General features: G+C 37.0%; 6 protein-coding genes across 8 annotated transcripts; 2 read left to right on the top strand and 4 right to left on the bottom strand.

Moving 5' to 3' along the window:
- Positions 1–482: 482 nt before the first annotated feature.
- On the bottom strand, positions 483–7,171 carry LOC121796169 (protein S-acyltransferase 24-like). Its single transcript, XM_042194930.1, has 13 exons — positions 6,754–7,171; positions 5,931–6,071; positions 5,100–5,212; positions 4,057–4,136; positions 3,762–3,925; positions 3,460–3,598; positions 3,266–3,365; positions 2,683–2,740; positions 2,473–2,550; positions 2,253–2,351; positions 1,896–1,974; positions 1,640–1,788; positions 483–1,216 (listed from the first exon to the last, which is right to left on the bottom strand). The coding sequence occupies exons 1-13, from the start codon at positions 7,006–7,008 to the stop codon at positions 749–751; spliced, it is 1,923 nt and encodes a 640-aa protein (XP_042050864.1). The 5' UTR covers positions 7,009–7,171; the 3' UTR covers positions 483–748.
- A 981-nt stretch (positions 7,172–8,152) lies between these two features.
- On the top strand, positions 8,153–9,450 carry LOC121796171 (multifunctional methyltransferase subunit TRM112 homolog A-like). Of its 2 annotated transcripts, none has more exons than XM_042194933.1 (2): positions 8,153–8,313; positions 8,862–9,450. In XM_042194933.1, the coding sequence occupies exon 2, from the start codon at positions 8,898–8,900 to the stop codon at positions 9,264–9,266; it is 369 nt and encodes a 122-aa protein (XP_042050867.1). In that variant the 5' UTR covers positions 8,153–8,313; positions 8,862–8,897; the 3' UTR covers positions 9,267–9,450. The 2 variants fall into 2 exon arrangements, with proteins under 2 accessions (XP_042050867.1, XP_042050866.1); XM_042194932.1 differs by having other exon boundaries at positions 8,154–8,313; positions 8,827–9,450.
- Positions 9,451–11,437: 1,987 nt separating this feature from the next.
- On the top strand, positions 11,438–13,208 carry LOC121796170 (phosphopantothenoylcysteine decarboxylase subunit VHS3-like). Its single transcript, XM_042194931.1, has 3 exons — positions 11,438–11,693; positions 12,556–12,602; positions 12,705–13,208. Exons 1-3 carry the CDS (start codon positions 11,601–11,603, stop codon positions 13,036–13,038), a joined length of 474 nt encoding a protein of 157 aa, XP_042050865.1. The 5' UTR covers positions 11,438–11,600; the 3' UTR covers positions 13,039–13,208.
- A 1,010-nt stretch (positions 13,209–14,218) lies between these two features.
- LOC121793362 (triphosphate tunnel metalloenzyme 3-like) lies at positions 14,219–16,401 on the bottom strand. Its single transcript, XM_042191360.1, has 2 exons — positions 15,651–16,401; positions 14,219–14,464 (listed from the first exon to the last, which is right to left on the bottom strand). Coding segments are annotated over exons 1-2 (606 nt in total). The 5' UTR covers positions 16,256–16,401; the 3' UTR covers positions 14,219–14,463.
- A 1,241-nt stretch (positions 16,402–17,642) lies between these two features.
- Positions 17,643–19,651, bottom strand: LOC121796173 (arogenate dehydrogenase 2, chloroplastic-like). Of its 2 annotated transcripts, none has more exons than XM_042194936.1 (2): positions 18,292–19,651; positions 17,643–17,916 (listed from the first exon to the last, which is right to left on the bottom strand). In XM_042194936.1, the coding sequence occupies exon 1, from the start codon at positions 19,425–19,427 to the stop codon at positions 18,324–18,326; it is 1,104 nt and encodes a 367-aa protein (XP_042050870.1). In that variant the 5' UTR covers positions 19,428–19,651; the 3' UTR covers positions 17,643–17,916; positions 18,292–18,323. The 2 variants fall into 2 exon arrangements, with proteins under 2 accessions (XP_042050870.1, XP_042050869.1); XM_042194935.1 differs by having other exon boundaries at positions 17,643–17,921.
- A 605-nt stretch (positions 19,652–20,256) lies between these two features.
- Positions 20,257–25,585, bottom strand: LOC121796172 (pyrophosphate-energized vacuolar membrane proton pump-like). The gene is made up of 8 exons (XM_042194934.1): positions 25,248–25,585; positions 22,909–23,483; positions 22,452–22,831; positions 22,160–22,246; positions 21,743–22,073; positions 20,883–21,293; positions 20,736–20,795; positions 20,257–20,660 (listed from the first exon to the last, which is right to left on the bottom strand). The coding sequence occupies exons 1-8, from the start codon at positions 25,489–25,491 to the stop codon at positions 20,454–20,456; spliced, it is 2,295 nt and encodes a 764-aa protein (XP_042050868.1). The 5' UTR covers positions 25,492–25,585; the 3' UTR covers positions 20,257–20,453.
- Between the last annotated feature and the right edge of the window lie 1,843 nt (positions 25,586–27,428).

Genomic DNA, 27,428 nt, shown 5'->3' on the forward strand with positions numbered 1-27,428 from the left:
GCGCGGAACTCCGGCATGCCGGCCGGACGTCCGCCGGGACTGGATGCTCTAAGGATTCGAATCTCACCAATGAATGGAACGAGACATCAGTAAAGGCCGAAGCCATAGTCATGTCATAGGTGATGGATCTTCAGCGGTCTTCATATCACCAGCTCGTTCCATGACAAGACCACCAATGAGTGGCGCACATATGGCTGCCGCCACCATCGCCACAAGAACCACCACCACCACTGCCCCCTTCTCCATCTCTATGCTACTGATCAAATTGATTAATAAATCTACATTTCTATTTCCTTTCTCACCTTTCCATGGTGGACTTCTTGCTTTAGAAACCTGAAATTACAAGAACATCATCAAGGAACACGATGGTCGGCTGAGATTAGGTGGGACATCTGTGTTTGTTGGATGAATTATCAAGAAAAGCAAATCAAAGTGTCTAAGTTCTTGACTGAATAAGCATACTAGTGTAGCACAAATGGAAATATCTAGTGACAATAGGTATTAAAATGCAGACTATTCATAGTATTCTTTTTCTTCACATGTATCCCAATTCCTATGGTGCAGCCAGTGCACACTGAAAGAGGTGGGCAAGGCTAATATGGGAAATAAACCATGTCGAATGCTACAACATACAACAAAATTTTATACAAGGGACGAAAAAATCAAGATGATTGAGCAGGACACAAAATGCAGTCGCCAGTTGCAGATCACGTTAGGCGACCATTCACCTACAGTAAACATCATCTTATCATGATACCACAGCAGCATGAGAAACATTTCGGCCTAATCCGATGCCCAGCCCTGCAGGGACATGACTATTACTGTGACTTTGATTGTGCCTTTGGGTGTGGCTGGTGCTGGGGTTGGGACTGTGACTGTGGCTGTGGCTGCATTGAGAAGAATGAATGTGACCCTGATGTGTATTAGAGGTCTTGTTCACATCAATTACTACATGGCCGTTTTGGTTTGGTTGATGAGTATGGTTCACACCATTCGTATGGTTTGCATCCCGTGTCATATTTATCATCCCGATTCCTTCAGATTCCCTTGGTTCTTCAACATTCTCTATGTCTTCGTTATAACCATTTATCAGGAAATCTGTGCAGTTCTTCTTGCAGCCATGATCAAATGGATTACGAAATCGACCATCTGGTCCTCTTAGGTAACTGTACCTCAGCATGTTTGCCATTTCATTTGTCGTTATATTGCGAGCAATCTGTAGCACAACATAACAAAAACTCTCAGAGCAGTAAAAAATTGTTAGTGGGATTTATGACTATGAAAAGATCTGCAAGGACCAATGGCGGAATATAAACCGAGAGCATATAAAGAGAGAGTAACTTTGAATTTCGAGAAGAAAAAAAAAATCATTTCTGATTCAGAACCTTCAATAAATAAGAGGAATCCTATTAAATGCATACCACAAATTAGAGCACTGAAAACATTGGCTTATAGCCAGGAAGCCAAATACATAGCCAACAAAACCAAATAAGATATTAGAGACCGTAGTGTCTTTTCTCCTCACCAATCAAGCAATCTCTACACTATGCACTACCTAACTAGAATCTTGAAAAGGTGTTAACTATCTCTATCTAAAAAATGCATATTAAGGTAAATGAAAATCAAGTCAAAACTTTACCTGAGAAGCCTGCACGCAAGTCAAAACTCCGACAGCAGAAAGGAGGAAAGCATCCGCAGCTAAAAATGCTAAAAGGCCAACATGCTGATTAGCAGCATGGCTCAACCAGGCACCAAAGGTAGATGGGGCCACTGGGTCTGTCAAAACCCCTGCAATACATGAAAGTATCCACATGATAGTAAGATACTTAGATGCTCACAACAATATTGAAAGAGCTTCACGTTAAAACAAAAACCAAAGGAAAAGGTATCCTCACTTGTCAAAGCTACAGAGCCAGATATCAGCAATGCCAGAACTTCGAGAACAAGAAGGAAGATAAAATCCCACTTGTTTTTCTGTCAAGATGATGGAAAGAAAGCACCACACACTTCAGATTACCGTTAGTTTAGGGTACCATACTCACAAATGTGAGGATCGCAATGCAATCTATAAATGACATCATAATTCTCTGAGTTTGACAAGATTTCACTAAGGAACAACATATTATAAGGTCAGTTAACAACTTAGCATATCATTTTAAGGTCACTTAACAACTTAACATATTGGTAGAGCTTAGATTAACTTACTCTGTAACAGTTAAAGGAAACAGGGAAATAATATATGTAAAAAGCACCTTGCCAACACAATTGGACACCCATGGGCAATGATGGTCGAATTGCTCGACACAACGATCACAGGTGGAACAATGTTTGGCACGAAGAGGTCTAACAATCTGAAAAAAAAATGAACCTCTCATGAAGGAGAAGAAAAAATTGTACTTACTATAGATTTTTTCACAGGATAACTTTTTTCTCTGATGGATACAAACAACACGCAAGGTGAAAAACTAATACCTTGCAAGTTGCACAAAGCTGAGACCAATTTCCATTAATTAAAACAGGATTATTTATTTCGATCTTCAGCAAAGGCTCCTACAAAGAATCAATATACTCAGTACCAGTAAAAACTAAACCTACTTGAAAAGGCAAACTAATGCACTTAACTAAAGGTAAGAGCCACAAATGAAAAAATGGATGGCTAAACTAATCCTTAAGCATACTTACATCATCTTTCATGTTTGCTGGATCATGTACATTCATTCTGATAAAGCCAGGGTCCTTGCTGCAAATTAGTTGCACACACAAAGTTAGACTCACTAGCAATCCAGTTACTAATTATCATACAAAGAGCACTTTAAAAAAAAGCAGTTAGCAAGATTGGAATATCTAGGTAAGTTTTAGCAGCACAATGGCCGACAGCATCATGATAATAATGACCAGAACAGAATATAAAATCAAAAGAAAAAATGTATATTAAGATCAGTACCATTTACGAAAACCATAAACAACCTTTTCGAATAGTAGGAATAGCTGCATTTCGCATCTCAAAACTCAAAATCAAAGAACTTTAGACAGTACTTGGACACCGATAAAACATATAGACATGTATATGTATTTCTACTAACAAATATGCCCACTAGGATACATCCATTCACTAAGATAAGTTCCAGATAGTGACATAATAGAATATAATTGGTGTATAAATATAACACAAGCTAAATGAACTATTTCTCCAAAAAAATTGCATAATGCACATAGAACCCAGCATAGAAAATGAAAAAAAGCACATTATATATCCTAGAGTTACCTGCTACATCTATAAAAGAAAACTAGACCTATTGATGCCAAGAACACACCCATCCAGGCAAAAAGACCAAAGCCAGCTGTTAACCTTGGCAGATTTGAAGCTGCATAAACAACCAAGGTAGATAAATTCCTTTTGTCAAAATAACACATAGACTAACATAAAAATGCATGATTGAGATCTGTATCAAGATATACCTGTAATAACTGAACATATATATGTTGCAAGCATCATTAGAATTATACACCAAAGAAAGGGAGCAAGTCCTAGTTTTGAAAGCCTGCCGAGAAAGCTGTTGTTATCCCATCGTTTGTCAAACAACCTTCTAGTATTTCCCTGCAAAGCACATCCATTAAAATCATTAGGTCAAGATTAGTCAGATTTAAAATGATATGGATTGAATTAATTTGAAGTAGAGGAATATAGAATAAAGAGGTTCAAAACAGAGATAGAGAAAAAAGACACTAGTTCCTAGAGAAATAGTTTCCGGAGTACCTACAAGGAAAAATGCAACTTGTCTATGACTTTTATCAGCAGCAAGCTGTGCAGGTGTAAGGCCGGTATTTTCTGTTACCATCAAATCTTCTTTCTTCCCTGCCATCACCAGAACAGTGCATGCTTCTAAGTTACCCCTAATGGCAGCCCAGTGCAGAGGGGTGCAACCTAGATGATAAAATACATCAGATGCTTCCACAACAGGTAGCAGGACACAATTTTGACAAGATATATATAGAAGAAACAAATATGATGAGCAAAATCACGATTATACATCCAACAAGAGCATTCAAACTAACCTTCTTTATCTTTCCGCAGTCTATGAGCATTCAGATACAGCAAAAGGCGAATGCAGTCAGCAAATCCCTTGTAAGCAGCCCTACAGTCATCACCAGATGAAATTAACAAACTAAAATTAGCTAATTATAACCATTTAAAAAGACTAACTAGCAAGAAAGTGACATAAAATGTCAAAGATAGTAGTTGTAAGTCTTCAACAAAGACAAGTACAGAGGATAGTTTCCTTCTGAACTTAAAACTTAAAATAATAATTACACTTCAATAAAAAGTTCATAAAATCAGAAGAGGAGAAAAACTTTGGCAATTGCAGAGTACAACATATATTTGGTAAATCAAATTTGGATTATCTTATGTTGCTTTGTGCAAATACAAAACATGGTATTGTACTATTTAGCCAACAGTTGGAGAGCTACTTCAACTCCATTATAACACTCATCGCAATTTGACTGAGTTACAGTTGCTCTTACACTACAACAGAACTTAATGTATGTGACCAATCAAAAGTCACCATAAAGTCATAAACACGGGGAAAAAGAGGATAAATAATAGTAGTTCCACAATTACCCCTAGACAGTGGTGACTCTAACCCCCGGCCTACTGGTTAAGGAAAACATTAACGTTATATGATAAAATTGATAGCTGACAATGCATTTAAGGAGAATAAAGTTGCAGGTGCAAACTTGCAGTAACCAAGTGATAAATACATTGCCACAACTGGAAAGGGAGACAACATAAAAATACTAGAGCAGGGAGCCCATATAAATAACCAATAATTATCTAAAGTGAAGGTGCCACCTAAGAGAATCCAAACAACTAATACCAACATGAACGATAAGTCGATAAAAGTCCCCCCGAACACATACCCGATAGATCAGAATATTGAAACATCAACCTTGCTTCCCTACAACATTAAAGCTTCACTCACCTAAAATCTCTAACGTAGTTAACAAAAGTCAATGACTCAATAATGGATACGGAGATTAGAGATAAAGAAAATAATTGTGCATGCCAACAGAAAATTACAATTACATTTGTCAAGTACCAGTGCAATGGGCTTCTTCCATCGTTATCAGGAATATCAGCATCAGCATTCCACTTTGTGACAATGTGACAAAGGAAAGCCGTCTGACCATACTGTGCTGCAACATGTGTTGTCTGCAACCAGAGCCAGTGTGAAAATTAATGTTTCAGAAATGCTGAAGCCTTGCATTTGCAGGAGCAACAAAATTAGACTGGTAAACATCACTAAAATGAACGTAATTGGAAATGAGATGACAGAAGATGCTTTAGTAGTTGAGTGCAATCCAATAGGCGATAGTGCAAGAGTGAGGCCGATAATATCATTCTCAGAATCCTTAACTTCTAGAAGAATTATGTTCTACCAATTCCAGAGGCATTGACTTTGCATAACAACAGTGCTCAAATCAAAACCTTAAGGGCTTCTAGGAACGAACATACTTTTGTATACTATTTTGGGCCTTGCAAGTTGTGATTACATAAATAGAACAAATATTGAATAACTAAAATCTTTTACCAGACTTTACTTTGTAATTTAATGATACTTCTTTTGTTTGGAAATGGAATATTTGTGGTAATTCAATGTGTACTTCCGGAGCCATATAATAAATGTCAATCACAAAAGCCAAATATAGTTTATCGATTGTCAAGGTTCAAAAGAAATAGCGGTTAAAAATATTATTGTCACCATCAGACATCTTCAACCCCTGTCTGAAACACCAGATAACCTTGCAACAAAATGCCATATTTGTGGGAAAATATCCAGGCTATGACTGTGACTAATTACTCTTCTCAATAGTTCACCTATAACTTTGATAAGTTATTAGCAATTAGTAACAGAAGAATGTAAAGAAACCTGATAACCATTAAGATCAGCTGCACCAACACGTGCACCCTCCTGCAGAAGAAGTTCAGCAACCTGAATTGCACCCTTAACTGCACTCCAATGCAGAGCTGTTTGTCCAGTATGATCACGTGCATTAATATCCCCTCCATGCTGTCAACAACAAACCATAGCACAATCAGATAACTCATAAAATTAAATACATAGTATACGGGATGGTAGATTTGTAATAATTAGATGCATGTCATTATTATCTTCTTACATCCATATTAAGATCAAACAAGAAGTAGAAACTAGATGAGTACAAAGCTTCCAAAATCCAATATACACAACATAATGGAAAAAGTATGTATGTGACACAGCCACCCCCAAATATCTATCAAAAAAATAAAGCTTTAGGCAAGCATACCCGGTCTATATTAAGGTTCGGCCATATCACCAAACAAAAAGAGGTCAGAAGATAAAACAACCAAACCTCTTGGCCAGCAAACCTATGAGTTTTTTCTGGTATAAAACAAACTAAAGCATTAAATTTTTAACTTGTTCAGTTATAGCGCCTAATTTACTACTCTTATATGAAGTAGCTCAGCATTTCTACCGGCCAGACCATCCAGTTTGTGAAGGAGTTCCATAATTTGACAAACCTCCAGGTCTGTTCTGTAATCTGACCAAATCACGATAGAGGCGGATGTAATCCACCCTAATCAATCAATTTCCCCCCAATACAATGAAAGCAGTGAGAATAGACAACACCAGATGCACATTATCCAAATCTAGAACTCGTCATGAAAACGGAAATGTGAGGCACAAAAGAGCAAATGAATTTCGTAGGCACCTCAATAATGTACTGAGCTGCGGCCGCTCGATTATTAAGCGCCGCCCACTGGAGGGCGTAGTAGCCTAGGGCGTCGGGCTCGGCGACGGAGCAAGCCTCAGTCTCCACTAATCTCTGGAGCTTCTCCATATCCCCGTAGGCAGCGGCAGTGTAAACATCGTTCCTCAAGCTCTCACCCTCCGGCGCGGCGGAGGAGTTGGTTGGATGGTGATCCCTCGATTCCACCTCCTCCACAATTTCGATCTCCGACGCCATAATACGAATTTCGGGTATTATGGATCGGACGCGCGGAGATCAATCAGGGAGGATTCGAATTGATGATCAACAATGGCGTATGTGTAGGAGATGAATAAATCTGGGTGGTATATGGGAATGTATTTTTCTATGTTCGACTCGGAACAAGAAGAAACTTCCTAATTATTCGCTTAAACAAATTATTTTTATATTTAACTCGTTATTTGCTAAAAAAGTTTACTACTCCATTAATTAATGAATTTGATAAATGTCAATCAATATTGGAAGCCTAACAAGGAGTGGAAATTCAACTCAAATTATAAACATGATAAGATAACGTGTAACAAGTTATTCTTAACATCTCGATATGTCTGTTATAACAAAATTACCTTCTGAATAACCTAATGTATGGTGATATTGAAATTACCTAAAATTGAGCGTAATATTGGAATTAATATCACTTATCAAATGATAAATGGAGCAATGACCATGTACACACTGTCGACCACAAGAAGATTATCCATTTGTATTTTATACAGGAAGAAATTGAGTCAGACGTTTTATTACATTGTGCGCGCTTTTGTATACGGCCCAAATACAACTGTGGTTTATGGCCCAATTAGTTAATGAAGATTTTCTCTATTAAATCAAAGTCCACCAATATTGTTTAGATATAGCACTCCCTCCGTCCCGCACTACTTGCACTTATTTCCTTTCTGGGCGTCCCAAGTTATTTGCACTCTTTCCATTTTTAGTAACAATTTATACCTACAGCCGTAATTGTTGACTTTGTCTATCACTCATTCCTTAATCTCCGTGCCCAAAAGGAAAGTTGCGAGTAGTGCGGGACGGAGGGAGTATTACATTACGATTTATTGGTATATGATTTAATATTATAATTTCAAAAGTTATCAAATTATTGATCAAAATCATCTCTAAATTAAACAACTAATTGACAATTAATGTATATCACACGCACGCACGTAATGTATAAATAAAATATACTGTATTATCTACATAACCTACTTTGTAATGTACTCTCATAATTTAAAAAATAGAGAATTTATTCAAAATCTTAGACCCATCGATTGTAAATAATGTACTTTTTCTCTTTTAATAAATGGAGGATTAGAAAAGTTAATTAATTTTTTTATTTCAGAAACATAAATACAAATATTTTATTTAGGTTGCAACCCTAATTCATCTTCCCCACTCATACTCTGAACCTCATTAGTCATTCCTCTCTGTGTTTCCCGCCGGTCGACATCGCCCCGCCTCCGTGCCAATAAGAAATTAATTTGTTGCTTTTTGTTGGATTTGTTACAGGTAATTGTTGTGTATTATTGTTCGCCGATAATTAACAATGATATCTTTTCATGATTTATATTGCTGAACAGTCTACTAATACTTACTGTTATTAGAATTAGTAGAAGTTTGAAATTAGGTATTCTTGAGAGAGTGAATCCCAAAAACAGCAAGAATGATGCTATGATTTAGTTATCTTGTAGTATTAGATGTGTTACATATATGTGCTTATTATGTTTCAAGAGAAACAATGAGCAAAAAAAGTGCGTACTTTTTGTAATTAGCTACGATGTATTTTGATGATTTATAACTTTGAACAGTCTAATACATATTGTTATTATTAAATCAGTAGAATGTTAGTTGAAGTTTCAAATTAGGTATTATTGAGAGTGAATCCTGAAAAGAGCAAGAATGATGCTTTGATTTAGTTATCTTTGATTAGATGTGTTATACAAGTCTGCTTATTACTACGATATCTTTTGCTGATTTATATTGTTGAACTGTCTAATGGAGTAGTACATATCGTGTTATCAGAATCAGTAGAAGTGATAGCTGAAGTTTGAAATCAGGTATTCTTGAGCGTGTGAAGCCCGAAAACATCAAGAATGAGGCTCCTAACTCATAATATGTTATCATCAAACATCAAAGGCGTGACCAGCGGATTCCCCCTTCGGATTGAGGTGGAGAAAGTGGTGGAGAAGGAGGTGGAGTTGAATGCAGACTTCCTTCGGAACATGTTTGCCAAGGTTGAGTGGAAGGCGCTCGTGGAGGCCTCCAAAACCTTGGGGTATACTGAGCTGCCCGATAATGTTGAGCCCTCCATGCTCGACTCTGATGAGTTTTTAAACAGGTTCCACCACGCCCTCCTCGAGCTCCACCTTGAGGAAGGCGCGTTGGTTTGCCCTGAGACTGGCCGGAAGTTCCTGGTCAACAAGGGGATCCCTAATATGCTGCTACATGAAGACGAGGTCTGATTGTTGCCATGTGCGGTTGTGTTTAGGAATATATGTTTGCCGATGTCAGAATCTAAGGGCAAGTAGAAACATGACAGATGATTTAAATGGTTTGGTTTGTGCTTGTTGAGAAATCTCAAATGAGTTCTTGTTAGCCTGCTTGTTTTCAGATTTTTCAGCAATACTACACTTTTCCTTTCTTGAATTCCTTCCCTTTTTAGTGGCATTATAACTCAAATTGTTCAACCAAATTTGCTTTAAAAGCTTTAATCAAACAAAAAATGTGATAGCAGCTGTATTAACAACATGGAAGGATAGCTTACTTGTGTTGATGATGGCATTTTTCTTTACAAAGGAAATTCTTTGCACAAATGGTATGATCTCGAAATCAGCATAGAAGATTATGAAGCTTGACAATAAGGGAACATAAACAAACAACAAAATTGGATCAGAAGAAAATGATCCATTGATCTGGTTTTTGAGTTTCTTCACGAACTGGCCTCTTAATACAGATGCTCTTTGGTCCGTTAACGTGCAGTGGAGTTGAGAGCAGCTCACCCTTTTGATCGTCTGCTGTTGATGTAGCAATTGGTTGAAGCAATGTACAAAGTTGCTCAGGAGGACTAGGTGCTTGGGCAATGATATGCAAATTGAGATGGTAATATAATTTTATCTTGCTTTAATGTTTGGCAATGACCAGTTTCTTGAGCAGGTATAGAGGTAACAAAGCAAATGAATGAATGGATTTCGCGACGGATCTGCCAATAAAATGAGAGCCAGTTCTCAGCTATGGTTGAATTAGGTGAGAAAGAAGAAAATGTTCATACTTTCACTTTGAAAACATAAACTTCATAAAAAGCTTCCCTTCACTCAAAACATATTATGCCTGAACACAGGACCTTGTATTAGAAAGCTTAGCTACTGTTCAAAGACTGAAGGCTGATGTATTTTGGCTTATCCTTGAATTTTATGCATAAATTTCTCAATATTTTTGTAACAAACCAACTGGATTAAGAAGCTCTTAAAGGTAATAGACAAAATCATCGAAGTAATCATGACAGCACATGAAATTTTGTGATAATTTTACAGTTTAAAGCTATCTTTCACAGCAGACAAAACAAGGAGGACCAGAGGAGCATAACTAGTAGTAAGGGTTAATTCAAATGTTCTGACATGCAAATTTACAGTTGAAATTCAAATTATAAACTGTAACCTAACAAGTTTCATGTGGTATAAATATCATAGCTACTTAGCTAGTACTCACCTGAATAATATAGTAAGGTTAATGATCGAATTTATTCTGCTATTTAATGATTTTATTGCTTCCAACCCAACTTTTAACAATGGTGTCAGTTCTACCTCCATTCAGTTTATCTATTTTATTCTAAATTTCTCTAACTTGTATATCAATTCTATCAGTAAATTTCCACTCCAACAGTTGAGTCGTGACATGACGTGTTAGATAATAACCTACTCCCTCCATTCCATAGTAGTGGGGGCATTTCTTTTCGGCACGGAGATTAAGAAAGTAGAGAGATGAAGAGAGAATAAAGTAAGAGAGAGTAAAGTAAGTGAGAAGAAATGTGTTAACTTTTACTAAAAAGGGAAATGACTCTACTATTATGGAATGTACAAAAATGGCAAAATGACTCCACTACTATGGAACGGAGGAAGTATTATTTTGCTTCGAAAGTTAAAATACATATATTCTCACTTTAAATTTAGTTTAGAAAGAATTATCTAAAAATCAATACAGATTGTAAAAACGATGCTCAAAATAGAAAGTTTAACAAGATATATAGTACTACTACTACTATAAATCTATAATTGATAAAATTCTTGGAAATAGAGTTGATAAATTCAAAAGTTGGAATAGATCTGATAAAATCATAAAAAATTGAATTACATTTAATAATTTACTCTAAAATATCTCATGAAATTGAGAAGTTTTACTCCTACCCCAATATGACAACAACGCGTGTCCAGCACGACAAAAAATTGCGCGTGTGCCTATACCAAACACCCAACGGCCCAATCACTCCGACAATGGATCCTAAATCCGAATTCAAAAACATTGCAAGCTGCCCCTCACAAAAGTGAAAATATCGTTTTCCACCCCCAAAAAAACCCTAGACTTCTCCCGTCAAAGTCAAAAATATTATCCTTTTTTAATAATTAATTGTCCTTAATTTTCCTCTCCATCTACACTATTTTGGACACATCTGCCCAAATTCAACCCTACCCAAGAACCCTTCCCTACTCCCAGCTTCTCACTCGTAGACTTGTGATTTATTCTGCTTTTTCGTTTTTCGACATTTTCCATTTTCAAAGCAAGAAACTTTAGAGGGTTTGCAGATGGAGGGGGCAAAGCTGAGCTCTGATGTGAAGCTCGTTGAGGCTGCTTTGGTTAATACTCTTCTGGCTGCTCAAACTTGCCTTCTCATGCTGGTTATTACCTTTTCTTCAAGTTCAATTTCTGTTTGATTTTAGTCTCCAAGACTGCAAATTTATTTGAGGGCTTTTGAGATTTTGACTTTTTTTGTAACTGGTTTGCTGCTTGTAGTCTTGTTTATTTTGAATTTGGTGGTTTTTTGGGGTTTACAGGCAGTAGTCCAACATTATAACTGAAGGATTTGTGTTTAATATTGTGGTGTATTAATGTTATGAAATATGCTGTGTTTAAGAATGATTTGTTATTGAGACTGAGTTAGTGTTGGAATACTGCTGCATTGGAGCTTTGGAAACTTTTGATTTTGATGTTGTTGAATCTTCATTGAACTTTTATGCCAATTGGGTAACTGCTTTATTGTAGAATGCCTTACTTTTACCACTTGGACTTTGGTGGTTTAAGTTGTGCAATTGCTTAGAGTTAGTAAATTTTAGGTTGCACAAACTTATATGTTTCCAAGTTCCAACATAGGGTGTATATTTTGTTAACTTTCCTTTGTATATCACACTTTGATGGTGTGAATATGAATATTGATTCATTGAGGCCTGTTTTGAGTAAACTTGTGGTAACCTGTTGAAATTTGCTTATGAATATTAGCCATTTGGTTCTGTGGAAGTATAGGTGGTTATTTCAATATGTGAAATCTAAAATTGTTGACCATCCAAATCTGTAGAAATAATATTGCTTTGCTCTAAAGATACTGTTTTGAGCCACTTTATTGTTTGGTTATTGTTGATATCTTGCTTAGAACGTTCTGCCTTCGGCCTGCTTGCTTGTTCTTTATTGTGTTTTTTTGTTTATTCAATCAGACTTGTCACGTTCTTTCTTGTTGATGAAAAAAACTTTTAATGGTCCTAACAGACTAGCTCGTTGCTGAATGACAAACTGCCAGCTTGGATAGGAAAACGGTAATGTTGAATTCTCGCTATCATGACAAAACTCTTAAATGAAACTAACAATATCAATTTGTTGGCATGCTTATGAGAAACTAACAATTTTTCTGTTAGCAGATTTCCGATGGAGGAGCTTCATAGAGTGAACAAGCCAGGACTTGAAAACAAAGATGGAAGCGATACAGAGGATGATGATGAGGATGAAGATGATGACAATGCCGAGCCTGATGATGATGCTGGTGATGAGGACTTTTCAGGCGGCGAAGAAGGTGGAGATGATGATGATGAAGGGGATCCAGAGGAGGACGCCGAGGCTAATGGTGACGGAGGAAGTGACGATGATGATGATGATGATGACGGGGATGATGACGATGAGGATGGGGACGATGATGAGGACGAGGAGGAAGACGAGGACGAGGAGGATCAACCACCTGCTAAGAAGAGAAAGTGATGGTTGTGTTTGGTTTGGTTGGGAAGGGTGTGTTAGAATGAGGATAATCTAGGGAATTTGACCATGGTTTGTGAGAATGGATTTTCAACATTAGACTTAGATGGAATGTAACATGCTCCCATGAGAATTCTGGATTTTATGGTAGCTTATGTGAGATCTCTGTTTAATCATTTACTTTGTATGCTTCAAATTTGATTATCTTGCTCATTTCAACTTTCATAGTATGATAAAGTGAGTTCAAGTTAACTTTTATACTCACATTAGAGCTTTCTTGTGGCTTCGATCAAATTACTAAATGAACTTTATTTAGATTTCATAAGACATAGTAGTACATTTTAGAAAACATTGGAGCTTTCTTGTAACTTTGTTTAAATCAACTAAATGAACTTTATTTTGACTTCATAAACATTAATATGTACGAATCAATACTACTCTCCCTTTTACATACTAGTGTAATCATTTTGCTATTTTGGTACGTTCCATAATAATGAAGTTATTTCATTTTTTAAGTAAAAGTCAACAAATTTTTTCTCACTTACTTTATTCTTTCTTCATCTCTCTCCACTACTATGAAACGGAGGGAGTACAAGATATCGTTGTTGCCATGCTAATTATAAGATGATTATTCATTAAAGTTTGAGTTATGAAATTATTTTAGTTGAATAGGTGTAGTTATGATTAATTATCACATGATTATCCATCTAGGTGGTATTTGGTTTACTAGATAAAATAGTACCAAAATATAATCTGGGATTAGGTTGTATTATTATTTAGTAGGAGGAGCTTGACTATGATTAATTATCACATACTACATCTAGAATTTAAGTCATGAGATTTAATTTTATGAACCAAACATAATACAAATTTAATCATGTAATATAATCTTGCAAACTGAATACCTCCCTAGAGAAATAAGTTATGGGATTCAATCCAATGAACCAAACAAAACACATATTCAATCTCGAGATATAATCTTGCAAACCGAACAACCCCGAAGATACTATCTATATTCCATCAAATGGCTACTCATTACCACTAAGCTAAAAAGGAAAAAAAAAGGTTCAAACAAATTCCTCAACTGCTCACAAATCTTTTTAGCAGCCTTCATAGAGATTTTCAGTAATTTATTTGTTCAGACTATGTTATATATAATGGAGGACAAGTATTGAAGACCTAATCATACAACTCAATCAGAAATGGAGTAAGACCATTTTCATTTGAAAATGTTACTTCACAAATTATATAAAGTCACGATGGAAGATTTATTAACCATCAACAATGGTAAGTAATGAAGGAAAACTGAAGCATCTCCACAAGTATCTCAACACAGTGGCAAAAAGACAAACATCAAACTACAGAGTTGTCAATATTGGCCTACTAGAAAGACGAAGCAGCTTGCCTCTATGTTTAATCCCAGACACAAGACCTGAAACAAGAAAACAAAAGCCTTCTCATCTGGTGATCTAGCAACACCACAACACGAAAAAGAACAGGAAAGGATACAACAACAATGAGTCAAAATAGATCATACAGTCGATTAACATTATCAAGATCATAAAATCCCAGCAATTCAATAGTATGTTAGAAAAACAGATTATGCCACTAATGATGGAAGACTAGGTAGTGATTTAGCCATGCTGGATGATGAAGAATGCTTGACAAGCGAATCAATGCTTACCCGATACCTCAAGAAAGTTGTGCAACATTATCAAATATGAGACATTATTAGGCTGCAGCAAAATATTCTTATTTTCAAATTCCATTTGTAATATCATTTCATCATGTTTAAAGAAAACATATACACATCAAGCTTATTAGTATGTATATCACATACTCAAATACTACATCTTTACAAAATATACTCGAAAAACTCTTCCCAGAACACCCAAAAAGAGTTTAACTTTTAAAAATCATACTACTTTGAAATCAGCTTATCTTGTTACTCAAGTTTAAGACTTGGTGCATGATTTAGTCATGTAAGATGATGAAAAATGTTCGCAAGGCAAATTAGTGGTTACCCAATACCTCAAGAAAGTTGAGCAATATTCTCAAATATGAGACATTATTAGTTTGCAGAATACATTCTCGTTTTCAAATTCCATTTAATATCATTACATTATACACTATACAAAAAGAAGTAAAGAACCCAATATACATCAATCTTATTAGTATATCTACTATTAACAAATGACAAGCTCAAATGCATCCTTACAAATGTACTCGCAAAACACTTCCCAGAACTCCCAAAAAGTGTTCAAACTTTTTCTAAAAAGCAAGAGCTTTTTAACTCTCTGAACTAATCTAACACATGATTTTAAGAAAAAAAGGGATTACTAGCATATCATAAGACAATTAAACATGTATAATTCCAAATCAACTGCAACATGAATAACAAGCTATAGGGCATAGTATACTACTGCTATACATGAAATCAAATTCAAGAGGCATATTTTATCAAGAGAAGTCCATGAATGGAGTCAAAAGCAATCAACTTTACAACAAAACAAATGTATATCACTACGGAATGACTAAAATCAGCCGATCAAAACAACCAACCAAAACAAAAGGCATAGCAAAATTATTATAGCATTCGAGAAGTGCAATTCACTTACTAAGACGGCAGCTTTCCAGCACGAAAAATAGCAAACTTGGACTTAACAGAATCCGAGTATTCAATTCCATTTTCCTTCAAGAACTCCGTGATGATCCCCTTAACTTTCTCAGGCTCCACACTCTCACACTCAATCTCATACATATCCCCAAATTCGTAGCTAACTTCATCAATCTCCAGCTCCACCCCTTTCCACTCAAACACATTCCTCACATTCTTAAATCCCCCCAAACTCACATAGCTCTCAATCCCAAATTCCTCCTTCACCCTCCGCAAAACCCTAGAATCGACATCCTTCAGCTTCTGTGGATTCTCCGAGCACGCCTTCCCGATCGAGTAGTCCACCTCCTCCTCGTCCTCCTCCACGCGGCTGACGCCGTTGGCTAGCACGGCGTTGGCCTTGAGCGTGACGAAGCATTTGGGGCGGTCGGGCTCCTCGTGGAAGCGGAGGCGGAGGATGGCTCTCCGGGAGCTCAACTCGGCGGCGGATCCGTCGTAGAAGGTGTTGTACTGGTGGTGAGTGGCGGCGTGGAATGGGGAGAGCGCGGCGAGGAGCTTCTGGTGGGCGGATTTATTGGGCAATCGGAGCTTCACTTCGACTTCCATCAGTAATCGAGAAATGGAAGCCGTGATTGGGGATTTTGTTGGATGGTTTAGAGGCCGATGCGGTGGGATTTGGAGGTGGGGTCGACGGCGGAGCGATCGAAGTGGTGGAGGAGGGAGGAGGTGGCGGAGGATGAAGCGGCGGCGGCGGCGCGTTGTTTGCGGGCTTCTTCGAGTTCTTCTTTGTCTTCCACTTTCACTTCGATTTTTGTAGGTTTTCGCCGAAGCATCTCTCGATTTCTTTCTCAAGTGGAATCCCTACTCATATTTGCTTTAAATACAAATCAATTTTTTGTCTTAATATTATTCCATAACTGTATAAAATATTTGATTTATTTTATTTTTCATTGGTATCAAAAGTTTCAAAATTAACGACATTTAAACATATTTGGAATAAATGTAACGGGTATATAGAGTCCAATGGATTATTGAATTTGCAATTGATTTTCGATTATCAAATTACTACAAAATTCTCAATTTTGATCTAGGCTCAGTTGTTTTGGTTCGGTCTCGGATGTTGGCCTTGGAAAAAGAAGGATCTGAGACTCTGAATGTTTGTATTTCATTTCAACGATTGAAATTAATAATGAGATAAAATCATATCTATGGATACAATCGGCCTCAAATATATAGTTAAAAGTAGGGGAGGCACATTGGAAGACACTCATGGCTGGCTGGCTGGCTGGCTGGCTGCCTCTGTCCAAATAGATTCATATTTTCTGCTAATGAGATCAAGGTTTGATTGAAACTAAAACCACTGGATTCCCTCTGACATCAATACAAGGGTGGCTGGGAAGTGAAAAATATCTGTATTTAATTACTAGCAAGTTTCTAAACACAGACTGAGACTATAGGACCTAAATGGTAAATCATGACAAATGAAGAGATGGCAAAACAGGGTACACAATGAATGATGAAAAAACTTTAAGAACAAATGAACCATTCTCTATCTGGTGAACTTCCAGGACTCAGATGAGCTATTGCTCCATAGTAAATGATTTTGTTATTACAACTACAGTCCACTGACAGAAATAAGCATATGGCCAGAAAGATCATTACTTGACAGTTAAACACATCAACAAAGGCTATTTTTTTTTCAGCTGATTAGAATAGCATAAAACACTAAGAAGTTCAGCAGTAAGTTAGAGAAGATTGAAGTCACGTTTATGTGCTTTTATTGCAGATCCAATACTCCTATGGAGAATAAGGAATTCCCAATCATCGTTGTGATGATGTCTCATGTGGTGTTGGTCTATTCCACGGGAGCCGATGTTCAACAGAACATACCAAGCAGATGCTAGTATCTTTACATTACAAGAGGATATTTGTTGCTTCTGTATCAGTTAATATTTGCACACACTGACACACACAACAGGAAGCATTCATGATATATACTCCATGGAAATAGAATCTTCACTTCACCACAAATGCTACAGGCATAGAAGTAATAAATAACAGAAACATGCTTCATCAATCTCGGATAGATGCCCCTACCAACCTTCTAGCATCATGCTCACTCGGGTACCCAAGAGAGACAGGAATGGAGTTTCATGCAAAAAATCAAATTTAAACTATACTAAAAATGAACAAACTTCATCAATCTAGAACAGGTATCCCTTCCAGCCTTCAAGCATTTGAGACCACTCTTGCATTGATGCATAGCTCTTTCCTATCCCATGGTATCCAAGAGAGACAATTTGGAGGTACATGAAGGAAAATTCAAAATACAGTAACAAATTCAAATTATATTCAAATTAAACAAATGTTTCCCTTGTTGATCTAAGGAACAAAAGCATTTAGATTATTGATCCACCTTTCTAGGCACACACATTTAGGAACTTCACGTTTCTAACATTTGGTCATTGAATGTTATACATAACAATAAGATACAATTCAATCTTTCATGTCCATTATTCAATGAACAGGACAAAACTGACAACTTACAAAAATAATCCACCAATCAAGCACTTCATCAACGGAATCAAACAAAGCTTATGAATACTTTTAGTTGAAAAAATGGCCTTGAGAAATAGGAATACCTAAACCCACGCTTTCCTTATTGCTCAGTCTCCTATTGAGGCGCGCCAGGCGGCAGTAACCGGCTCGCCTTCTTGGGCAGCTTCTCAAGCACCGGCCTCACATCTCCCTCCTCCGACTTCCCAAACAACTGCTTCCTCAAAACCTCATGCAAGAGTCCAAACAACTCCTTCTTCAATGCCTCAAATGCCAAATTCAGCCGCTCCAACTGCTCCATCGCATTCTCATTGTACATGAAAAGCCCGTAATACAGATCAAAACTATCACCGGACGTATTCTCCACTAAATCCAACAATGTTTCATATCCTTTTGTGTTAATCGGCGTGCTCTCCAACTGCAACTTCTCGAGTATCCTCCCCGTCGTGTGTGTGATGAACTGCGTCCCAGCCGCGTACTTATCATGCTCCTCGCAGCTCATCTCCACCATCCTACACCCCTCATTCCTGAAAATGTCCAGGAAATTCTCAACCCTAGCCTGGCGCGAATCCTCACCCCCAATTCTCACCTTATCAAACACAAACGGCAAATTCTGCCAACTGTGCTTCCCACTCTCCGGTCCAAACATCGGGTGCGTGCATAGAATATCGAAATGAGGCGGGAGAACTTGGAGGAAAATGTTTTTGGGGAATTCCTTGACGGATAAAACGTCAACAAACAGAGTATTCCGTCTCAGGCGCTGGAGGGGAAGCGATCGGAGCACGGATTCGGTCGAGATGATGGAGGTGCAGATCACCATGACGTCAGGGTGCAGCTCGCAGAGATCGTGCGGATCAGAGACGAAAGCGGCGCCGATCGATTCGGCAGCCAAGAGGTGATTAGAGCGTGAGTGCGCGTAGACTATGTGGCCCTGGCGGACGAACGCCTTGGCGAGGAATTGGCCGAAGTTTCCGAACCCTATGATGGCGATTTTGAGCCTGGTGGACTGATTCAAGCGCATGACGAGGCGCGCCTCCAAGTCGTAGGGCTGCGCGGCGTCGATTGCGCGGACGCGGAGGCTCCGGGGGGAATGGTGGTGCTGGCGGCGGCGGTGGTGCTGGAGAGGCGAGAAGAGGTGGACATTGCGGTGGAGGAGGCGCGAGGTTCCGGCGATTGCGGATTGCGCGGCGGGAGCTGACTGGATTGATATGGACGAAATCATGGGTGGTGATTTGTGGCGTTAGTTTCAATGATTGAAAAAGGAATGCAAGGAGAGGTGAGCGTGGCCGGCGCAAGGGTGTTGCGGTGCAAGGCGGCGGAGGCGCTTCGATTTAGCTGCGGCGATTTGTTCGACAGTTGAAGGCTGAGATTTTATTCAGTTCAATTTTTAGCGTTGAATCTATGCTTAGTTGCTGATTTCATTCATCTTTACCGCGTCTGTGCTAAATCATTGTTGTAAAACTTCCCAATACAATTCTTCCTTCTTTCCACTTTAGTAGTTCCGATTAAGTTTAGTACGAATTTTAAAAAATATAAAAAAAAATTAGTGAAAAAAGAGGAGGTTATTTAGTAGTATAAAAAGTTGTAAATCTAAATATTTCATATAAAAAATTTACTTTAATGTTCCACATTGGTAGTACATTTTAGCACTGTTACTTTCTTCTTTGTTTTCTTTAGAAAGCAATTATGTATTCTCAAACGAATGTTCACTATTTAGAAAGCATCTATGTATTTATTTTCAAACGAATGTTCATTGGTTAAGTTTAAACAAAATATAATTCATGACTAACAAAATACTAACAATAGTTGAAATAGATATGATCATTATGTATTTGTCATATGGAATATGCTTATACCGATAAATAATGCATCACAACCTATTAGTCAAAGTTTCGACCTATTAGTTGGAAAAGACGTGTCCCAAAAAACCAACCTTCTTCATGTATTTAGAAAACAGCTTTGGAAACTCATCTGTTCAATAGTAATGCATGCACAAATATAAGATGGAAGAAAAAAGAGGAAATCTTAGTAACAAAAATTAAAATCCAGAATAGGCAAAAGAGCATTTAGAGAGGTCCTTTAGTAATAGTGAAAGAATATGTAGAGGTGATATGACAAGATTAATGGGAAAAATCTCCTAATAGAAGAGAGCAGAGCCCCCAAGCAGAGAATAAATAAGTATCATAGTTTTAACATGAGATTACAAAATGGGGGGAGAGGCCTTCTTCCATGTCTCTCTCTGCTTAGTTTAGAAAAGCTTGAAGAGCAAACCACCATGGGCAGCAAAGAAGGGGGCAAACACCAGCGACTCCACAGCCATCAGCTTGATCAGGATGTTCAGCGATGGCCCGGATGTATCCTTGAGCGGATCCCCCACAGTGTCCCCGATCACAGCTGCCTTGTGCGCGTCTGATCCCTTGGGACCGAGTGAGCGTGCATGGTCAGATACACCAGCCTGCCATCATCAACATCACCGTCAGTCAATCATTCATTCAAATTTACTAGTTCATCAAAATGAAAGAAGTCGTACCTCGATGTATTTCTTGGCGTTGTCCCAAGCTCCGCCTGTGTTGGATGCGGAGATGGCAATCTGCATTGTGTAGATGGGAGACGATTAGTGTTGCATTATACTATAGAAATTGGTATAGAATATTATAACAACGTTTAATGGCATTACTTGGACACCGGAGACGAGGGATCCAGCAAGGACTCCAGAGAGAGTTTCGACACCGAAAAGAGTGCCAACGATAAGGGGTGTAAGCATGACAAGAGCACCAGGGGGGATCATCTCCTTTATAGATGCATCAGTGGAGATCTTGACACAAGTTGCATAGTCAGGCTTAGCAGTTCCTTCCATGATACCGGGAATGGTGTTAAATTGTCGGCGCACTTCTTCAACCATCTTTAGAGCTGCACTGCCCACACTCTTCATTGTCATGGCCGAGAACCAGTAAGGAAGCATAGCACCAACCAGCAATCCGATGAATACTTTAGGAGTTAGGACATCTACGGTTGATATTGCGGCACGGCTTACAAATGCACCAAAGAGAGCAAGAGACACAAGAGCAGCAGATCCAATGGCAAATCCCTGAGAACACAAGCATAAGCATGAACGCACTGTTAAAGATAAGAGCTATATAGTGAACTCCGCGCGTTGATAACAAATTAGGTCCCAGCTTGAACAAAGCCCAGAAATTGTTGAAAAGAAATTTATTATCCTCAAAAGATATTGTGCCAGTTTAACCAGTTTTGGGGAGGGGCAAGAAAAAGGGTAAGACAGCTTACCTACAAGAAGGGCCCTAAATCGTGTTTAAGTCGACAAAATGTTGCAGCAGTTCTAATGAATAAATGAAACAAAAACCAGTGGTACAAAGTTGCATATCTGTCGCGTGCTCATGAAAGATGATATTGCAAAAATAAAAATAAAAATTGCAAATGCAGCAAACTGTAATATATGTTAAATATGCATGTGGGAGTGGTAAGTGGTTAAACTTAAAAGTAATCACTTCATTGAGACACAGAGTGGAATGTAATCACCTTTCCGATAGCGGCTGTGGTGTTTCCTGCAGCATCAAGGGCATCAGTCCTCTCTCGGACTTTGTGGCTCATGCCTGCCATCTCAGCGATACCTCCAGCATTGTCACTGATCGGTCCATAAGCATCAATAGCCAGACCAGTAGCTATAGTACTCAGCATTCCAAGAGCAGCAACTGCAATTCCATACATAGCAGCAAAGCTAAAACTGACAAAAATGCTAACGGCTATGGCAAAAATTGGAATTATAACAGATTTGTATCCCAATGCAAGGCCAAAGATGACATTGGTAGCTGCTCCTGTACGGCATGAATCAGCAACATCCTGTACAGGGCTGAAAATAAGGAGAAAAATGAAGTCACAATCATATTTATATTCAAAAGTTTTGCCATAACTAGACAAATCATTCTGTAAAGATACCTGTAAGCATTGCTGGTATAGTATTCTGTGACAAAACCAATGATAAGGCCAGCCCATAAACCAACACAAACACATAGGAATAATTGCCTGCAGTCATATGAATTTCACACTGGTTCAAAAATTTGAGGGAATACGCTCAAGAAAATGATATAAATGTATATTTATACATATGTAGGCATTTATCTTTATAAGAAAAGTGACTGAAAAAAATTTAGTGTTTACTCAACTCATAAGATTCAGAGCAACAATCGCAACCGATAATAAGCAAGTGAAAACCAGATATTTAACTTACCAGCTCTTAACATCTTTCTGTGATCCAAAATTAAATATTGTGAAAGAGGAGGGAAGGGCGATCCAGCTGACCAAGCCTACTCCAAGAGTCATCAATGCTGTGGAGATTATAAGTTGCTTTTTGAGTGCTGGCTCAATTTCTTTGACAGCCTTGACCTCAAAGAAATCAGTTGCAAATAATGTGGTGAGCAAACAAACAAGGATTCCAACAGAGCTGACTAGCAGAGGGTATAGCATGGCAGTAAACTCGTGGTTAATCCCAAACGATGAGATGGAAGCAACAACAAGTGCCGCACAGGAAGATTCTGCATATGAGCCAAATAGATCGGACCCCATACCGGCAATATCCCCGACATTGTCACCAACATTGTCTGCAATAACCTGAATATTTTGAAAATATAAGTAAAAGATACTATAATAAAAATAATTTAACAAATTTCATTTTGATGTCATCTTACTGCAGGGTTTCGGGGATCATCTTCTGGAATGTTCCTTTCCACCTTGCCAACAAGATCTGCCCCTACATCAGCAGCTTTCGTGTAAATTCCACCAGCAACTCTGCCAAACAAAGCCATTGAAGAACCACCAAGTCCATAACCAGTTATAGCCTCAAATAGGCCTTCCCAGTCATCACCAAAGTACAGCTTGAAGAGGTTGATTGCAATAAACAAAACCAGTAGACCACTTGCGGCAAGAAGGAAACCCATCACTGCACCAGATCTAAAAGCAACAATGAAAGCTTTCCCCACACCTTTCCTAGCCTCTAAAGTAGTTCTAGCATTGGCATAGGTGGCAATTTTCATTCCCAGGAACCCCGAAATTAAAGAAGTTATTGCGCCAAGAAGGAAAGCTACAGTGCTAAAGATAGCTGAGGCAAGAGCAGGCTTGCATAACTTGGTGGCGTCAAAGGTGCAAGCTTTAGCCGCTGTACTGAATCCTTCCACGGAGCCGAGGAAGAGGAAAATCAAGATAGCAAAAGCAACCATGAAGATACCAACATACTGGTACTCGGTAAATAGAAACGATGTTGCACCTGTAAAATAGCATCTATGCATCAGAATTAGCTCACCCCAAATGAGGACAGACATATTCAAGAATGCTGAACAATTTCAAACTTTAATAACATAATTAGCAATAACATTAATCTTCGCCCAGCTCAACTTTTAAGGATTCAGGGACAACAAAAAATGGAAACTAACAAGATCAAGAGTTTATAACATGCATCGGTTACCCAACTTATTGTCCCCATTGAACACATTGAAGGTATTAAGAACAATGTAAATTCTATATTACTGTTTATGCTTCAAAGAAATTCACTTAGTAATTTTATAACAAGACTGCATCTTGATACTTAAAAAGAGAAATTACTAGAAGCAATGCTGATGCATATAATGTACTGAGCATGCCTGTGAGTTCTCCTTCTAAAGCTAATAAGTTGTTGAATTTATTTTGTCAAGCTTTCTAGAAGATGCTATAATTTTTTTCCAGAGAATACCAAATGTCAGGTCATTTTCAAATAAATTGTTGAATTGTTTGGTCAATATAAGCTCTATCTTTTCAGTAATGGAATCAAATTTTATGCAACTTTGTGTGTAAACAAAAAAGGGTGGAATAAAATTTCATACAAAATAATTAAAAACGAAACAATTAACAAATGTTGTTATACAAATACAAATATTTTAGAAGATACCTTAGAACCTTAAAGGCTATCTCAAATAAATCCATAACTACATAAAAGTGAATTTTCAGTAATTTCAAAGGGAAATAAAAACTTTAATGGGAAAAATTATACAAGTAATTTTAATGGGGGAAATGAAATAATATAATATAATACATTAATGAATTGTTAAGGAAATTAGTCATTCAAGAGGGAAATAAAAAACCTTTAGTTGATAATTTACATGTTAAAATTTTTTGCGGACCGATGAATCAATACCGAGATAATTTAATTTGCCTATTTAAGAAAGAATTTTCAAAATACTTGTTGAAAAGTATTACACGTATCAAAATTAATTTGGTGCAAAATAGAGCATGAAAGCACCTTTCATTTTATCACAGTTCCACATTTGACCCACCATCAAGATAGTCGAGCACAAAGCTCGATCCTACCAATTTCACTATTGCATTCATGCCTCCACTCATATACACAATCATTATACAAATAGGAAGGCCACACAACGATTAAGCAAATTATAGATGAAACAAACAAAAACATAATGTCACTCTTTTTCATAATGGCACCACAAAAAAGTTACTGTACAAAAAAAAATACCCCCCATGTGATGTATTTATACTAATAAGTAGCTTATACCATACTCCACACCAACCAGAAAACTATGTGCAATTTAATTATGTATAATTCAACTATGGTGAATGCATAATTAATCGGACCAACTACTAATTTCCGAAGTCTCCGTTACACGTGTCGTTAAATAAATCAGCTGAGTAAACAGTCACAAGTGAAAATTAATATGGGCGAGAAAAAGAGAGATTTATGAGATCCCACATCTCACGCAACGCCAATTTTTTAATCAATCAAATATTATGAACACCGACCGGAACGAAAAATCAGAGCAAATTTTTTTAATCGCAAAAAATAGAATCCTAAGATAAGGTAGAATTAGCGCAAAATATCTCCTCCTTGAATACAGGAAACAAAATCAGAATAAGAAATAAGCGAAAATTGAAATAGCGAAGGTGAAAGATCTGAGGTCCAATTCAACAAAACACAAGGCAAAACGACGATTCGAAGGTCGAAGAAGGAATAAAAGCTGAGAGAAATGGTAAAATTGAGGACCTTCAGAGATGGCGGTTTGGATTTCGGCGCACTTCTGGATAACTGCGTGCTCGGAGACGCCGTCCTCCTCCTCGATGAGGGGCTCGGCGAAGCCGTTTTTGGAGTTGGAGTGGGATTTGTCGGTGGAGACCTTGACCTTGGAGACCAGGAGCCATTGGACGAGGGCGAAGGCGATGCCGACTATGGCGCAGAGAGGTACGATGACCTGAGTGGCGAGATCTGGGAGGAGAGTGGACTCAACCATCTCTGCGAGGAAAGGGGAGGAAAATCTGGTGGAGAAGAAGAGTGTGAGGAGAGGAGAGGAGAGGAGAGAGTGTAATTTATGAGTGAGGGAAATAGATAAAGGGTGAGATTTGGAGGGACTTTGGCTGCTAGTTTTCTTTTACTATTATTTACTAAATCATAGCAAGAGAATATTGTAAATAAATATTCATCAAAAAAATAATGAAATATTATTAGTGAAATTAGGGAATCAACAAGTGAGAGCAATAATCTCAACTAAATTTTTGCCATTTGCTTTTAATTGTGGCAAAACACATTTATTTTTATGATAATATTATTGTTTGAATGAACAATCTAATTCGATTAGTATTTTTGTATTGACTTTGAACAGAAATCATAGTAACCTGAAATATGATCGTGTTTCAAAAAAATTATGCCTAATAACAATGAACAAACACATTAATATATCCAATGAGAAAGAGGAAATAGGGATTCAACAATAAATAAAGTTAAAGTGTCTTTTAAGAAAATAATGAAAAATGACAAAAAATTCTGGAAGTATTATAAAAATACCTCAAACCCCTTTAAGATACAAAAAATGAAAAATAACAAAATTATTTGGAAGTATTGTAAAAATACCGCAAACGTAAGTAAGTATTTCATCACATATATCTGGTGCTAGTATTAATTTTTGTAAAGCTTTACAGATTATATTCACCGGATTTTTCTTTTTTCTTTTTCTTTTTCTTTTTCTTTTTCTTTTTCTTTTTTCTTTTTTATTTTTCCTTCTCTACTTTTTTTTTAATTTCACGGTTGTTTCAATGTTTGTTTGTTGCATTTTGGAAAAAAATATATTTAAAAATATTTATGTGCACACCTCCGTTATTTTGATCACTTTAAATTTTTATTATGTTAGTATAATTTATAAAATTCGTTTTCCGTATGTAATTAATTTGATTTTATTTAATGAAATACATATACATAGAGTATGATTTATCGAATATTATAACTGAGGAAGTATGATAAAGTATGAATATGGGGGAGTTAAAAGTGAATAAATCACTAATGTTACACATATGGATAGGAAGTAATGAAGTACCACAAAAAATATGGCTTAAGGTATTGATATGGTTATTCGGAAACTAATTTTAAATTGATTGTGTCGACTCAATTTATTTGGAGTAGAATTTTCTTTTGGAGTGGCTATGGCTAAATGATGCTAAAACTAACAAGGTTATTTTAATAAATATCCATAACAATAGTATTAATCAAATTAATAAAATTAATTAATATTCAAATATTTATACAGTGCATACTTATCTTCTCCCATAAATTCTAAATTCAGATTTCCATCAAAACTATTTAGAAACAAAGGCTAAGTTAATTGATATTTTAATAATTTATTAATACTAGTTTAAAATATTTTACAAAATATAAATCTAAAAATATAATCAACATGTATAATTTTTATTAATAATTTTCTTTGAGAATGTCAATATTGCTATTTAGCATCACTTTGAGTTTAATTTTCATTAATGAAATGGTGTAAATTCCTTAAAAAAAACTGTAACTAATTGCCTCAAATTTAAGAAAATTTCTACAAGATCAATGATAGGATAACTTACTGCTTCGACTTTCTTTGCATATGAGTGCGGACAATATAGCTTGTTGAACACAACTTCATGTATATGTTCATCTCTTTGTACGCTTTTGGGAGGCGTGAATCTTACCTTGGATTGAATTGGATTGCTGGCGGGTATTATGTTTGTTATCATTTTTCTGTGTTCCTTGTGTAGTTGTGTTAGTGCTTATGGAGTTGCCAAAGGTTCTTCTCAGTTTGCTTAGAATATGTAACGGGTTTTTGTCTTCGTTATTGTTTATTGTTCTTTTATGGCACGTCATTAGCGACTGGCTTGTTGAATTCTAACTCACGCTATCTTTATTAGAACTAGCCTTTTT

The sequence above is a fragment of the Salvia splendens genome, chromosome 3 (assembly GCF_004379255.2).
Source record: "Salvia splendens isolate huo1 chromosome 3, SspV2, whole genome shotgun sequence".
Classification (NCBI taxonomy): Eukaryota; Viridiplantae; Streptophyta; class Magnoliopsida; order Lamiales; family Lamiaceae; genus Salvia; species Salvia splendens.